The sequence below is a fragment of the Elephantulus edwardii genome, unplaced genomic scaffold, assembly GCF_000299155.1.
Source record: "Elephantulus edwardii isolate Elephantulus edwardi_28Jun2011 unplaced genomic scaffold, EleEdw1.0 scaffold00384, whole genome shotgun sequence".
NCBI classification, from domain to species: Eukaryota; Metazoa; Chordata; class Mammalia; order Macroscelidea; family Macroscelididae; genus Elephantulus; species Elephantulus edwardii.
This window is the reverse complement of record NW_006400134.1, coordinates 1,173,381-1,186,936: the sequence shown is the minus strand read 5'-3', so window position 1 is coordinate 1,186,936 and position 13,556 is coordinate 1,173,381. Positions and strand designations below refer to the sequence as shown.

The 13,556-nt window shown below is 37.2% G+C and overlaps 1 protein-coding gene across 1 annotated transcript in view; it reads right to left on the bottom strand.

The window, feature by feature from the left end:
- The window catches only part of OTUD7B (OTU domain containing 7B), a 76,560-nt gene that overhangs the window by 11,165 nt on the left and 51,839 nt on the right, over positions 1-13,556 (bottom strand). The window contains exons 3-6 of the mRNA XM_006902226.1: positions 7,201-7,389; positions 4,318-4,545; positions 2,143-2,244; positions 1,483-1,610 (exon numbers count right to left, since the gene is read on the bottom strand). Coding sequence (XP_006902288.1) covers positions 1,483-1,610; positions 2,143-2,244; positions 4,318-4,545; positions 7,201-7,389 — 647 coding nt within the window. The remainder of the gene's footprint in view (positions 1-1,482; positions 1,611-2,142; positions 2,245-4,317; positions 4,546-7,200; positions 7,390-13,556) is intronic.

Sequence of the window (13,556 nt, the reverse complement as noted above, 5' to 3'; positions counted from 1 at the left end):
AAGTTTTATAACAAAAAGTGCAAATAGCTGGAGTCAGAAAATCAAGGAAAACCTGCTTGCCATTTCTTAAGCTGAAGGAACTAGAGAACAAGTTCAAGCCTCAAGTGGCAATTTTTAAAGATGTTTGGAGAAAATCCTGAATGATCCAAAAGCACCAAAAGAAAATGGAAGAAATTCATGGAATCACTGTATCAAAAAAGAATTGGTAAATCATTTCATGAAGTAGCACATGATCAAGAATCAATGGCAATAAAGGAAGAAATTCAAGCTGCTCTGAAGGAATTGGCAAAAAGTAAGGATCCTGGAATTGATGAAATACCAAATGACATATTTCAACAAACAGATATAGTTCTGGATGTGCTCACCATGTTTTGCCTAGAAATCTGGAGGACAGCTACCTGGCCAACTGACTGAAGATATCCATATGGAAATGTGAACAATATAATTAATATCACATGCAAACAAGATTACACTGAAGATTATCTAGAAACAACTGGAACAGTACATTAATAGAGAACTACTAGAAATGCAGGCTGGGTTTAGAAGGCACCATGGCACTAGGGATATCGCTGCTGATGTCTGATGGATCTTGGCTGAAATGAGAGAAAACCAGAATAACATCTATTTGTGTGTTACTGACTATGTAAAGGTGCTTGACACACAAATTCTGGTTAATATTTTAAGAATAATGGGAATCCCAGAACACTTGATTGTACTCATGCAAAACCTATACCTAGACCAAGAAGCTATTGTCCAAAAAGAGCAAGGGAACATTGCATGGTTCAAAATCAAGAAAGGAGTACATCAGGGATGTATCCTCTCTCCTTGCCTTTTCAATCTATATGTGGAACAGGTCATTTGAGAAACTGGACTTTATAAAGAAGAATGTGGCATTTGGATTGAAGGGAAAACTAATCAACAACCTGTGTTATACAAATGATACAACTTTGCTCGCTGAAATGTAAAGCATTTTCTGCAGAAGATCAAGAACTGTAGCTTTCAATATGGACTGCATCTCAACATCAAGAAAACAAAGATCCTTGCCACTAGGCCAATAGGCAGCATCATGATAAATGGAGGTTGCTAATGATTTCATCTTGTTGCAATCCACAATCAACCTTTGGCACTAGCAGTTAAGAAATCCAAAGATGAGCTGCACTGGGAAAATCTACTGTCAAAAGATCTCTCCAGATTGGTAAGAATCAATGACGTCAGTATAGAGACTACGCTGCACCTGATCCAGGCCTTCCTCAGGCACCCACCAGGTGAAACGCACATTAGACACCTCCTCTCCTGGTCTCGGCTTCCCCATACCACTTCCCAAGACTGTACTCTGTGGAATTACTTGCATTTTTTACAGTTTCCAAGACTACAGGGGGAGTTACAATGACCTTAGCATGTAAAGGCATCCCCATCTGATCTGTCCTTGGGCATTTCTCTGGGTAACTTTGGGAAACAAGTTGTTTCACCCACGGCCCCCACCTCTTTGTTCTGCTGTGTTTGCTGCCATCTCCAGCGCCTCTTCAGTGCTTCCTTCTCTGCACCCTTCTCCATCAGTGCGTACAAAGATTTCCGCAGCATCAGGTCCCGATCGTGGAAGCCCCACATTCCTATAGTAAGAAAGCACAGTGGTGACCAAGAGAACAAAGACATTTTACTGTGACGTGATCCCACTTATTAAATGTGATATACAGACTATGACGTGAAGGGAAACAAACTGAAACCCAGACTCAAGGGAACTCCTGCTAGAGTTTAGAGAAGAAATACTTAAGAAAGAAAAGATGTTAATGCAAATCCATGACAAGAAAGCTTTACTCCTGAATGAAAGCTGACAGACAAACACGGAGCAGCAACAGGTAAGATTGGTCTGACACACATCAATCAGCATCAGAGTTTGAGGGGTGGCTGGAAAGGAAATAAGTAATACACTGATTTGTAAATAGATTTATTATAATCTAAAGTTATACAAAGTTCACAAATTTCTCTGAAATGCTATACTTCTTACACACAAAAGTATAAATATTAAGTAGAAACACACAAACATCTGCCTAGGACCTGGGTTTAATTAAGTCTCACAAATGAGGTTTGACTTAACAGCTTCCTTTCCACAGAAAAAAAGAATGGACAGCTTTCAAAACTCACCAAGGGAGGCTGCATGCAGAAGGCAGTTCCCATCTCCTGTAGTTGCCAAAGGAAGGAGCCTCTGACAGGTGGGGTCCACACTCACCCACCAGTTCAAACGCCCTGCAGAAACATAACAATGGAGCAAAAAGAAAGGAACAGATATACATATACAAGTTCCTATTTCTAAAACAGACTTCAAATTTGCCTTCTCCAGAAAGTCTACCTAGAATAAACCCATCTATTTCATCTGGTTCAGAGTGTCCAATTATTCTTTAGCTCTTCTTCAAGAAGGTATATAACCAGGTGAGTTAATACTGGTTCTCAAGTTGGAGTAACATCCCTTCACCTCCTCCTCCTCCTCCTCCAGGGAACATTTGGGAAGACACATTTGATAGTTTTAATTGTCACAATATTAGGGAAACGAGGGGACTAGTGTACTACTGGAATCTAGTGGGTAGCGTCTAGGGGGGCTGTTAAACATAATACAGAATACAGCTCCCACAAAAAGAATCATCTAACCCAAAATGTCGACAGTACCAAGGTGATGGGCTAAGGTCACAGGTTCAAATCCTGTGCATATTACTTGGGTTTGGCTCTTCAAGCTTTACTCTAATCAGTAAATATTACAGCAAAAAAGCTTTGTACAAATTCATCAATTAGCAACAAAAACTTAAAAGAGTGTACTCAAAGTATCCTGAGGGTACCATCTACATTTGACAGATGTATCATAAGCATGTGTCTAGTGTGACTTTAAAGAGGTGAGCAGTATGACACAGAATACAGAACTCCCCTCCTCTAAAATGAGTCAATTCTCTGTAGTCATCTCAGAACTGCTGATCTATTACTAACATGAGAAAATTTGAATGGTGTTTAAAAATAACTTTGTGAGTATTTTTCTCTGTTTTGTTTTAATTAACAAAAAATTTACAGGGGAAAAAGGCCCCCAAAATCCCTGGTCTATAATCTTAATGACCAGGTAACTTGTTAAGTTTTTTAAAAATTAAACACAGGGGAGCTCTGGTGGCCTAGTGGCAAGAAGGTGCGCTGCAATCCCAGAGGTGCACGGTTCAAATCCACCAGATGCTCTGCTGGAGAAGGAGGGACAATCTCCTCCTGTACCAGTCAGATCTGATTTGATGGTACATGCACACAAAATAATAATAATAAAAAAAGTTAATGAAAACAAAATTTAACATACAGATATATAGTTTGTTTGGTTTTTTTTAGATTTTTTTTTTTAAATTTTATTATTTGTGTGTGTGTGCCATCAAATTAGATCTGACTGGTACAGGAGGAGATTGTCCCTCCTTCTCCAGCAGAGCATCTGGTGGCTTTGAACCACGCACCTCTGGGATTGCAGCGCACCTTCTTGCCACTAGGCCACCAGAGCTCGCCAGATATATAGTTTTTAAAAAAATGTATAGAAGGGTAAACAATTAAAAAGAAAAGCTATCTTTCCATGACCCACCTCTCACCTCCAGCTTTCTCTCAATGGCATTTTAAAAAAAAATTTATTTTTATTATTTTTTTTTGTGTGTATGTGCCATCAAATCAGATCTGACTGGTACAGGAGGAGACTTCTCCTTCTCCAGCAGAACATCTGGTGGATCTGAACCGCATACCTCTGGGATTGCAGTTAAGCTTCTTGCTACTGGGCCACCAGAGGTCCCTTCAATGGCATTTTAAAATACCTGGCTAGCTCTCCCCAAGACTCCCAGTCACCTCACTTCATGTTAACTAATTTTAAAAATAATTTAAGATGAAGCACAATTGTGAAGATAAACACTCTGGCAAATGTTCATATAAATAAATGTATCTTTCCAATGAACCACTTCTTGCGCATGCTCTACACCACTGGTCCTTTCTGTTCACCAGGGTATTTCAGAGACAATTATAAATAGTTTGTATTTTCTCATGTGTTGATTTTTAATATTCCTATTCATTCACAAGGATATCTAGTTTCTTCTCCACTAGATAGGAAATTTTCAGAGGAAAATGTCTGAACTATTCTTTTATCTTAAAAAAAGTGCTGATCCAAGTACATGCTTATTTGACATCTGACTCTGACCGCAATCAGACCACACACATAGACTAAAAGCTACAGTTCAAGCTCAGTCCCTCCAATATGTCCTCTGTTTGGCTGCCTACAGATGGAGTGGAAGAAAGAGAACAGAAAAGAAAGCACTCACTGACCTGCCTGTTCCAAGGCAACCAGCATGGACTGTTCAATGAGGTCTCTTTCTATGAAGCTGCGGAAGTCTTCGTTGTACACAGTGAGATCTGGGAGCTGGAAGGCACAGATGGGCATTTCCAGGGGGTGCTCATTGCTCCCCCCACCCCCACCATTGGAGGAGACATGGGATCGGGCCAGGGAAACAATGCTGGAACTGGCGTGGGAGATGCCCCTAGACAGGCGTTTTTCTGCAATGAGAAATTGAGGCACCTTAGAACACACACATCCTACTCAAGAACCCTCCACTGATGCGTGATGGTTACCTCTCCACAGGTTTCCGGCCAGGGAAAAACAGTCTAACTGGTTACTGAATCTCACAACCTCCTTTCTAAAGGCAAAGTCAAGGAGAAACTGACAAAATGGAATTTTTGCAGGCACTCACATTAATATCAAACACTATACATTTTTGCTTCAACCTTTGGAATTTGCTTTTCTTCTCCATATGGCACTGACTTCTTCCATTTACATTTATCAACAAGATTGAGACTCATCATCTAGCTTGGTCATTAGTTGGTGGGGAAAAGAAAAAGAATAAGGAGGTTTTATATGGCTATATTTAATCAAAGAATGTCTCTGAAAATTTTCGGGGTCTAGAAAAATCTTACATATTTGAGAACTTCATTACTGATCATCGTAACATCTATTTGCACTATTTACTACAACTTTTTTCCTTTTTTTTTTCATCATCTACAAACCCTTGCGTCGAGGGCTTACTTTCAATAGTATTTACTACAACTTTTATTGATATCTAAATTTATATAAGTTTAAAGGCACTATCAATTTTGATTAATACACTAACAGAAATAATAATATAGAAGCTATCAAATAATTTCATTTGTTATTTTAATGCACAGCATTTACAATTCCCCAGAAGATATTCTATTCTATCAGTATTTTCTCAGTATAATACTTCAATTAATTTGCATGGCTTGAGTTACATAATTATTCTCAGAAGAAGGTAATAACTGATGCCATATTGGATAGCAATTCTCAATCTAAAAGAAATCAAGAGTTGTTTCAAGTCACCTACAATAATATTTTTAAAACATTAACATTTTTTAGGCATTTAAAAGTACCATATCCCTATAGTAAAATACAGAAATATATATATATTTTAAAAAAGAAACTTATTTCTTATTCAATATTCCTGATCCCTTTCCCAGATGGAACCTTTTGGGTCTTTTTGCACTTTTTATGCACACAGAGTGTATATATATATTATCTTTAATAAAGTAACTTTTAAAAACATAAATGGAGAATATTTCATATATTGTACAGTATCTTACTTTTTATCAACAGATTTTAGAGGTTTTTCCAAAACAGCTCATTAAGTTTTACTTAATTCTTTCTAATGGCTACAGAATATTCCATAACATGAAGATCATAATTTATTCAGCTAACTTTCTACTGATGGACATAAAATATTTCCAAGTTTTAGTTTATTATTGTAAAATAATACCATATGAACTACACTATACAAGTGTTTATTTATGTATTAAAAGTATACATCTCTATATGTGGTTATATCCCATCAAGTCAATATTGAGATCTATATCCAGATAGATAGATAGGTAGGCCTAATTTAAGGTGGGTTCTGTCCCTACAATTCCATCATTACAATGGTTCTGACATAAGTCCAATGCCTTTTTTTCTCTTTAAGCTTTCACACACTGCTATTTGGCAGTGTTTTGGGATTGCAGTACAGCTTCTTGCCGCTAGGCCACCAGAGCTCCCTTGGCAGTGCTTTGAACAGTAAATCCTAACACTGAACATCTGTGTGTGAATACCCAAGAATGATAAGAGTAAATTATGCCCTTTAACACTATGTAGTACATAATACTAAAGACCCTTTTAGTTTTGTGTGCCATCAAGTCAGAACCAACTCAGAGCTGACCCTCCAGTGGATTTCAGAAGCAATAAACCGCCTGGGAGGTGACTGCCCATCCTTCTCCTATGGAGCAGCTGGTGGATTCAAACTGCATGTCTTTGGAGTTGCAGTGCAGCTTCTTACCACTAGGCCACCAGAGCTCCCTAATACTAATGATACAGAAAAAGAAACAAACAAAAAGACAAAATAAAAGAACTTATGGTCATAAGTGCTATTTAACATAACTAAAATATATCATAAGTCAGAAATAAGTATTATTATAAACAAATAAATATATGTATTTATTTGTTAATAAGAAATTAAAAATCTACAGTTAAATATATTTCTATATAGTCCCTGACCTAAGACATATTCAAGTCACAAGTGCCTAAAAACTGCTGAATCAAAGTATGAATTTTATTTTTTTAACTTTGAAAATTTTTTCTGTTGTTTTTTAAGAGTATATATGTATTTTTAAAAAAGGATATATATGCATTTTAATATCTTGATAGAACAAATATAACTAACAAAATGCCCTAAAGAGGTAGGTAGTTACGATCTTTTTAAGTCTATCTTTGAGTATCCCTTATCGCAACAATCAGATTGCTTTTATCCTTCCTCTCTTTCTTTCATAGTATTTGAATAAAGCCTTTAAAGGATGACACTTAAAATGAAGAGAGTCACAGGCTAAATATTAGCTATATTAAGAAAATGCATGTGTCCCCAGACCAAGGTCTTTCCCTGGGTCTGGTTTTAGAAAACTGGTGATAAACGAAGGGGGAAAAAAAATTAAGAGAGTCAGTCAGTGAGGGGTTCTAGCACCTGAATGGATAAGGCCACCTTTGATCAGTCTGGTTAGGAAGGAGTGAGAGGAGGAACGGGATGACCTCCAAAAAGCCACCAGATCTTCTGTTTGTATTTAGAAGTCTCTTCCCTTCCTAGTTGACATACAGAAATGTCCCTCACATTCCAGTACCTTGAACGATGTCATCCTGCCGCTGTAGGGTGGGCCGGGGAGGACGAGCAGACTCTCTATCAGAAAACCCCTTTTCAGGGGCTCTGGAACCCCCACTTCCTTCACTAAAGGGTGGAGACAGGTTTCCTGCATGGACTTGACGCAGCTGTTCAAAATCACTGAGGGCTGCACTCACATCCCAATTCTTTCCTAGTCAGGAGACAAAGCAGAGTTGGGTACTGAAGAATATCATGAAATTGGGGAAAGAAACATAGAAATCATTTGAGCCATTCTATAAAACATAGCAAGTACATATTCATGTTCTGTTTAATCACCATCCTTTCCTTTACTCTAATTTTCTTAATAACACTTCAGTATGAACTGTTACTAATTTCTCTGTATACTTACTTATTGTCTACCTCCTAGGTAAGCTGCATGAAGGTAGAAAATTTGTCTTTCTTGGTCACCTGTACACCACTGGTACTTAGAATATTGCCTAGTACATAGAAGGCACTCAGTAAATATTTAATGAACTTACTGAATAAAGGAAACATTGTAAGTAAACAGAGAAAGGATTAGGCAAGCATTCCTTGTACTAGAGGTTCATTTGGTACTTCAGCTGCCCAAATGATATTATTTAAATTGGCAATTATCTGAAAGAGGAGTTTTCAAATGTTCTTAAAACAGACCCTACCTGCTATGTCTTAAGAGAAAGGTAGGCAATCTCCTCCTGTGCAATATATAGCCTTGGAAACCCAATGAAGGATCAATTACGAATCACATCTTACTCCATGGCAGTAAGTTTGACTTTTAACATTTGAGAACAGATATGGGTCACGAGATGTGAGACTCTGTCTTCCTGACTCCAAGAAGGTGAACTTCCTCCATATTACCTATGGAGGAGTTACTTAGACAATTCAGATGTTGTACTAAATATACCATAGACTGTGAACAAATACATCTGTCTTGGAAGCCATGCAGCTGGCATTTTCTTTAGAGGCAGGGAGGGGGGATTCTGTCTCACATATTTTGAGCATGTTATTTTGAAGAGTCAGTCCCTGGAAAAAGGTATTCCTTGATGAAAAAGGTAAAAATCAGAGAAAGAGGGGAAGATATTCAGTGAGATGGACTGACACAGAGACTGCAACAGTGGACTTAAGCACAGCAGATTGCGAGAATGGCAAAGCATCGGGTAGGGCTCATTCACTGGGCTGCTGAAGTTTGGAGCATCAACTGACTCTTCCTTTAACTTGAACATTTAAAGGTTACTATAGTACTAATAATTGATCTGATGTCAATATTGTACTGTCTCATGGTATAAGGTGTATCAAAAACAGAAAAAGATGCAGTCAGTGGAGCAGTCAGACCTCATTTCATCGATTAGGTTTACCATCTTACATGGGCGTGGTTTGTGACACCCCAAAACAATTACAGCAGTAGCATTAAAGATCAGTGATCACACATTACCATAACAATATAGTAATAATGATGAAGTTTGAAACATAGCAAAAATTACCAAAATATGACATATAAAGTGTGTATACACTGTTGAAAAAGTAGCACCAATCCTCCATGCATGTTTGCCACAAACATCAATTTGTAAGAAGTACATTATCTATGAAGCACAGTAAAGCAAAGTGAAATAAAATGAGGTATGCCCATATATATATGTCATTGAGCAGAATATGGCAACTAAAGGTAGGTGCCATAGAGTAAGCTCTGACTCATAGTGACCCAGTGTAGGAAACGCTGCTACTTTTCCAACTTTCCCTGTCACATTTTGGGTAATTTCTGCAATATTTTAAACTGTCCTGAGCACTAGATTTTTATTTCCAATTATCTACTAAGTATCTTAAAAGTCATATCCTGAAATACTGAAAGTCGTATAACCATACACTCATCATCATCCCTCCCAAAACTTGTTATTTTCCCTCTCATGTTCCCTAAATCTATAATGGTGCCAAAATTCTTCCAGATCAGAAACTTTAGTCATTTTCAATTCCTTGGTATGCCTCAGATCCTTCCTGGTCCCATCACCCAGCCAACCAGTAGGGCTGGCTGTACTCCTTAAACAACTAATTCATTCTTCCTTGTCCATTTTTATTGCCATCATCCCAATTCAGGTTCTTATTATCTATTACCTGGCCTTTGTTTTTCTGGGGAGGGGGTGCTCCAACCAGTCTCTGTACTAATCTCTCTACTACCTAACTTATTTTTTATTTTGCCACCAGCGAACTTTTAAAGGGAAAAGAGAAAGAGAGAGTGAGAATCAGGTCTTGCTGCTTAGACTTTTAAATTATATTTTAAATCACCCACTTCTCACTTTACTGCTGCCAACATAGTCCAAGTCATTGTCATCTCTCTCATCTGAACTACGGCACTATTCTTAACTGGTCTTACCACTTCTCTGGCCACCTTCCAACCCATTCCATGCCCTTAAACCAATACACTGTTAAAAACTCACATCCAATCACGCCACACCCTGATTAAAATCCTTAACCTGCTTCCTACTCAACTTAGAATAAAATTTAAACTCCTTACCATAGCCTACAAAGACGCCTCACATTCTGCTTCCTGCCTGTCTGACCAGCTTCTTCCCCTCCTCACTTTTAGTTTCCCCAATGGGCTAAACAAATTCTCTCTCACATAAGAACCCTTGTATAAGCTTTCTTTGTCTTGCCACTCTGCTTACTCTTCAGGGTTCAGCTCAAATGTCACTGTCTCAGAAAGGCCTTCCTGCACTCTAATTCGTTTTATCACTTAAACCTCTCATGGCATTCTCAACTTCCACTATAATACTTACTACCATTCATAATAGGGTAGTTGTGTTCATGAGTGTGCAGGTGTGTGTGTTAGCGTGCAAGGGTACCATATTTGTTAATTCAGAGTCAGACTCTGAACCAGATGGCAGAGGTTCAAATTCTACTTTTCTGAGTTTCAATTTTTTCTTAAGTGTAATACTGGGATAATGAAATCTTCATTTCAGGGTAGGTGTGTGAATTAAATAATATATTTAAAAGAGCTCACATGTATTAGGTATTCAATACATGTTTCAAGGGGAATGCAGACTTATTAAAGAGTACTTTATAGAAAATTGGTATCTTGTTCTTTTAAATTGAATCATGAAAAAGGAAGATGATTCAGGAGGATAATAGAGTCAGGAATACTTCCTGCTGAAATAGCCTAACATGACAGAGGTAAGGTGACAAGTCACATCTGGCTGGAACAAAGAGAACATGGGGAAAGTACAAGATGAAACTGAAAATGCAGTTATGGGTAAAGTCATACTGAATTAGTAAGCTGGATTTATTATCTTAATCTTCTGTTTTCAAACTCACAATCTTCTCATAAGTAATTAAGCAAACATCAAACTGCCACACACTACTAAGGGTTGATAATCTGTAAATTTAGATGTATATTAAAAACTTGCTACTGAGCACAGCCAGGAGACAGGCCTGACAACTGAAATTTGAGTAAGGTCCCCACACATGCTCAGTCAGAGAGAGATTACGTGGGCCTACAGTACACTCCGACCACCTCTACACTTCATCCACCTCTACGCAGTGACTTTAGATAAAAAACCTATCATCGCCTCAGGCCTGAAAAACTCTACCACAGCAACATCATGAAAGAAAAAGGCCACCTCACAAACTACATAAGCGCAAAGCAAGATGTCACCTCCCAAAAGTGACATAGTGCCAATGGATTTCATGAAGCCAGAAAGTCTGGTGGAACTTTCTCACAAAGAATTTAAAAGAATGATTGAATATTTTCAGTGGGTGAAAGACAAACTCAAAGAATTAAAGGGCACTGCAAGCAAAAACCAGGAGGATTTTAAAAAACAATCTGAAACAATGCAGATTAAACAAACAAGGCATTAGAGGCTCTGGAAAAACAAGAAATCGTGATCCAAAACATGGGGTCCAATGTTTCAGATGCTGTCAACATGATGGAGGGACACATGAACAGAGTTGGAGGGACACATGAACAGAGTTGAAGAGATGGAACACAGAATCAATTTAAAATAGAAGATAGAATTGTCACCATGATGTGCTAGAGAAAAAAGCAGAATCAAAAAGGAAGGAAAAAGAAGAAAATCTAAGAAAAATGTGGGACACCATCAAGAGAAATAACATGCACATCATCGGAATCCCAAAACAGGAAAAAGCAAGTAAAGGCACTGAAGAAGTTGTGGAAGAATTACTAGAAGAAAACTTCCCAGGCATAATGAAGAATGAGAGAACATATATTCAAGAAGCTGAGAAAACACCATATAGAATAGATCCCAAAAGAAAAGCACCAAGGCATATCATAGTCAAATTTGCCAGAACCAAATATAAGGAGAATATTCTGAAAACAGGGAGGGAGAAACAAAGAGTAACCTATAAGGGAAAGCAGATAAGACGAAGTGCCAATTTCTCAGCAGAAACCATGAGGGCAAGAAGACAGTGGAATGACATATATCAAACACTCAAACAACACAACTATTAACCAAGAATATTGCAACCCAGTGAAACTGTCCACCAAATATGAAGGAAATAACAAGATATTCCCAGAAAAACAGAACCTAAGGAAGTTTGTAAAAACAAGACCAGCACTGCAGGAAACACCGAGAGACATCCTTCTTACAGGGGTGCCACAGAAAGCAGAATGGACCAAAGTAACTAGCAACAACACCAAAAAGAACTCAACAAAAGAATAGCAACAAAACCATGTCTCTCAATAATCACACTGAATGTGAATGGTTTAAATACACCACTGAACAGAAAAAGAGTAGCAGTCGGATAAAAACACAAAATCCATCAATATGCTGTCTACAAGAGATACATCTTAAAATTGAAGATAAAGACTAAAAATAAAAGGGTGGTAAAAAAATATACCAAGCAAATGGCAACCAGAAGAAAAACCAGGAGTAGTGATATTAATCTCTGATAAAATAAATTTTTATGCAAAAACCATCACAAAGGACAAGGAAGGTCACTACATAATGCTTAAAGGGTCAACAGAACATGAGGACATAACAATAATAAATATCTATGTACCAAATATAGACCTGAAAAATATATAAAACAAACATTAACAAGACTGAAAAAGGAAATAGACAATACTACTACAGTAGTTGGAGAGTTCCATACAACACTGTCAAGAAAAGATAGAACTACCAGAAAGAAAATCAACAAAGATGCTGAAGAATTAAACCACACAATAAACCAACTCGATTTCATAGATTGTTATAAACTAATGCACCCCAAAAAAGCACAGTATACCTTCTTCTTCAATGTGCACTGAACATTCACCAGCACAGATCACATCTTGGGACACAAGGCAAGAATCAATAAATTCAAAAGCATAGACATAATACACTACAATGCTAAAAAATTAGAAATTAATAACAAGAAGATAAAGGAGGAAGAAAACATACATTTGGAAGCTGAACATGAGTGAATACAAGAAGAAATAAAAAATGAAATTAAAAGGTTTCTTGAAACAAATGACACTGAAAATACAACTTACCAAAACCTCTAGGAAAGAGCCAAAGCAGTAATCAGAGGTCAATTTATGACAATAAGCAAACACATCAAAAGGCTGGAAAAAATGACCATTGACTCTCTAACCTAACATCTCCAACAAATTGAAAAAGAACAGCAAAAACTGAAATTATAAAAATTAGGGAAGAAATAAATGAAATAGAAAACAGAAAAACAATTTAAACCATCAATAAAATTAGAAGTTTTTTTTTGAAAAGGTTAATAAAATTGACAAACCACTAGCAAAACTAACAAAGGAAAAGACACAAACTGAATAAAAAATGGAACAGCAACATCACAACAGAGCCAAGTAAAATAAAAAGGCTAACAAAGGAATATTAGAAAAAACTATACTCAAGCAAAACCTAGAAGAAATGGACAAATACTTAGACATTCACAACCTACCTAAAATGACACAAACCAAAACTGAACACCTGAACAGACCCATTAAAAAAGAAGAAAGTGGAAAGGTAAAAAAAAACAACTTCCAGAAAAAAAAAAGTTCTGGACCCTATGGTTTTACAAGTTAATTTTATCAAACATTCAGAGAAGAATTGTCACCAATTTTACATTAACTATTTTAGAAAACAGAAAAAGATGGAATTCTCCCATACTCATTCTATGAAGCAAACATATCCTTGATACCAAAGCCAGGTAAAGAAAACACCAACATAGAAAACTATAGGCCAATATCTCTCATGAACATAGATGCTAAAATCCTGAATAAAAACTTGGCCAATAGAATCCAATGGTGGTTGTTGTTATGTGCCATCGAGTCGTTTCCGACTCATAGCGACCCTATGCACAACAGCTCTAAACCCTGCTCTATCCTGCGCCAACCACACCGCC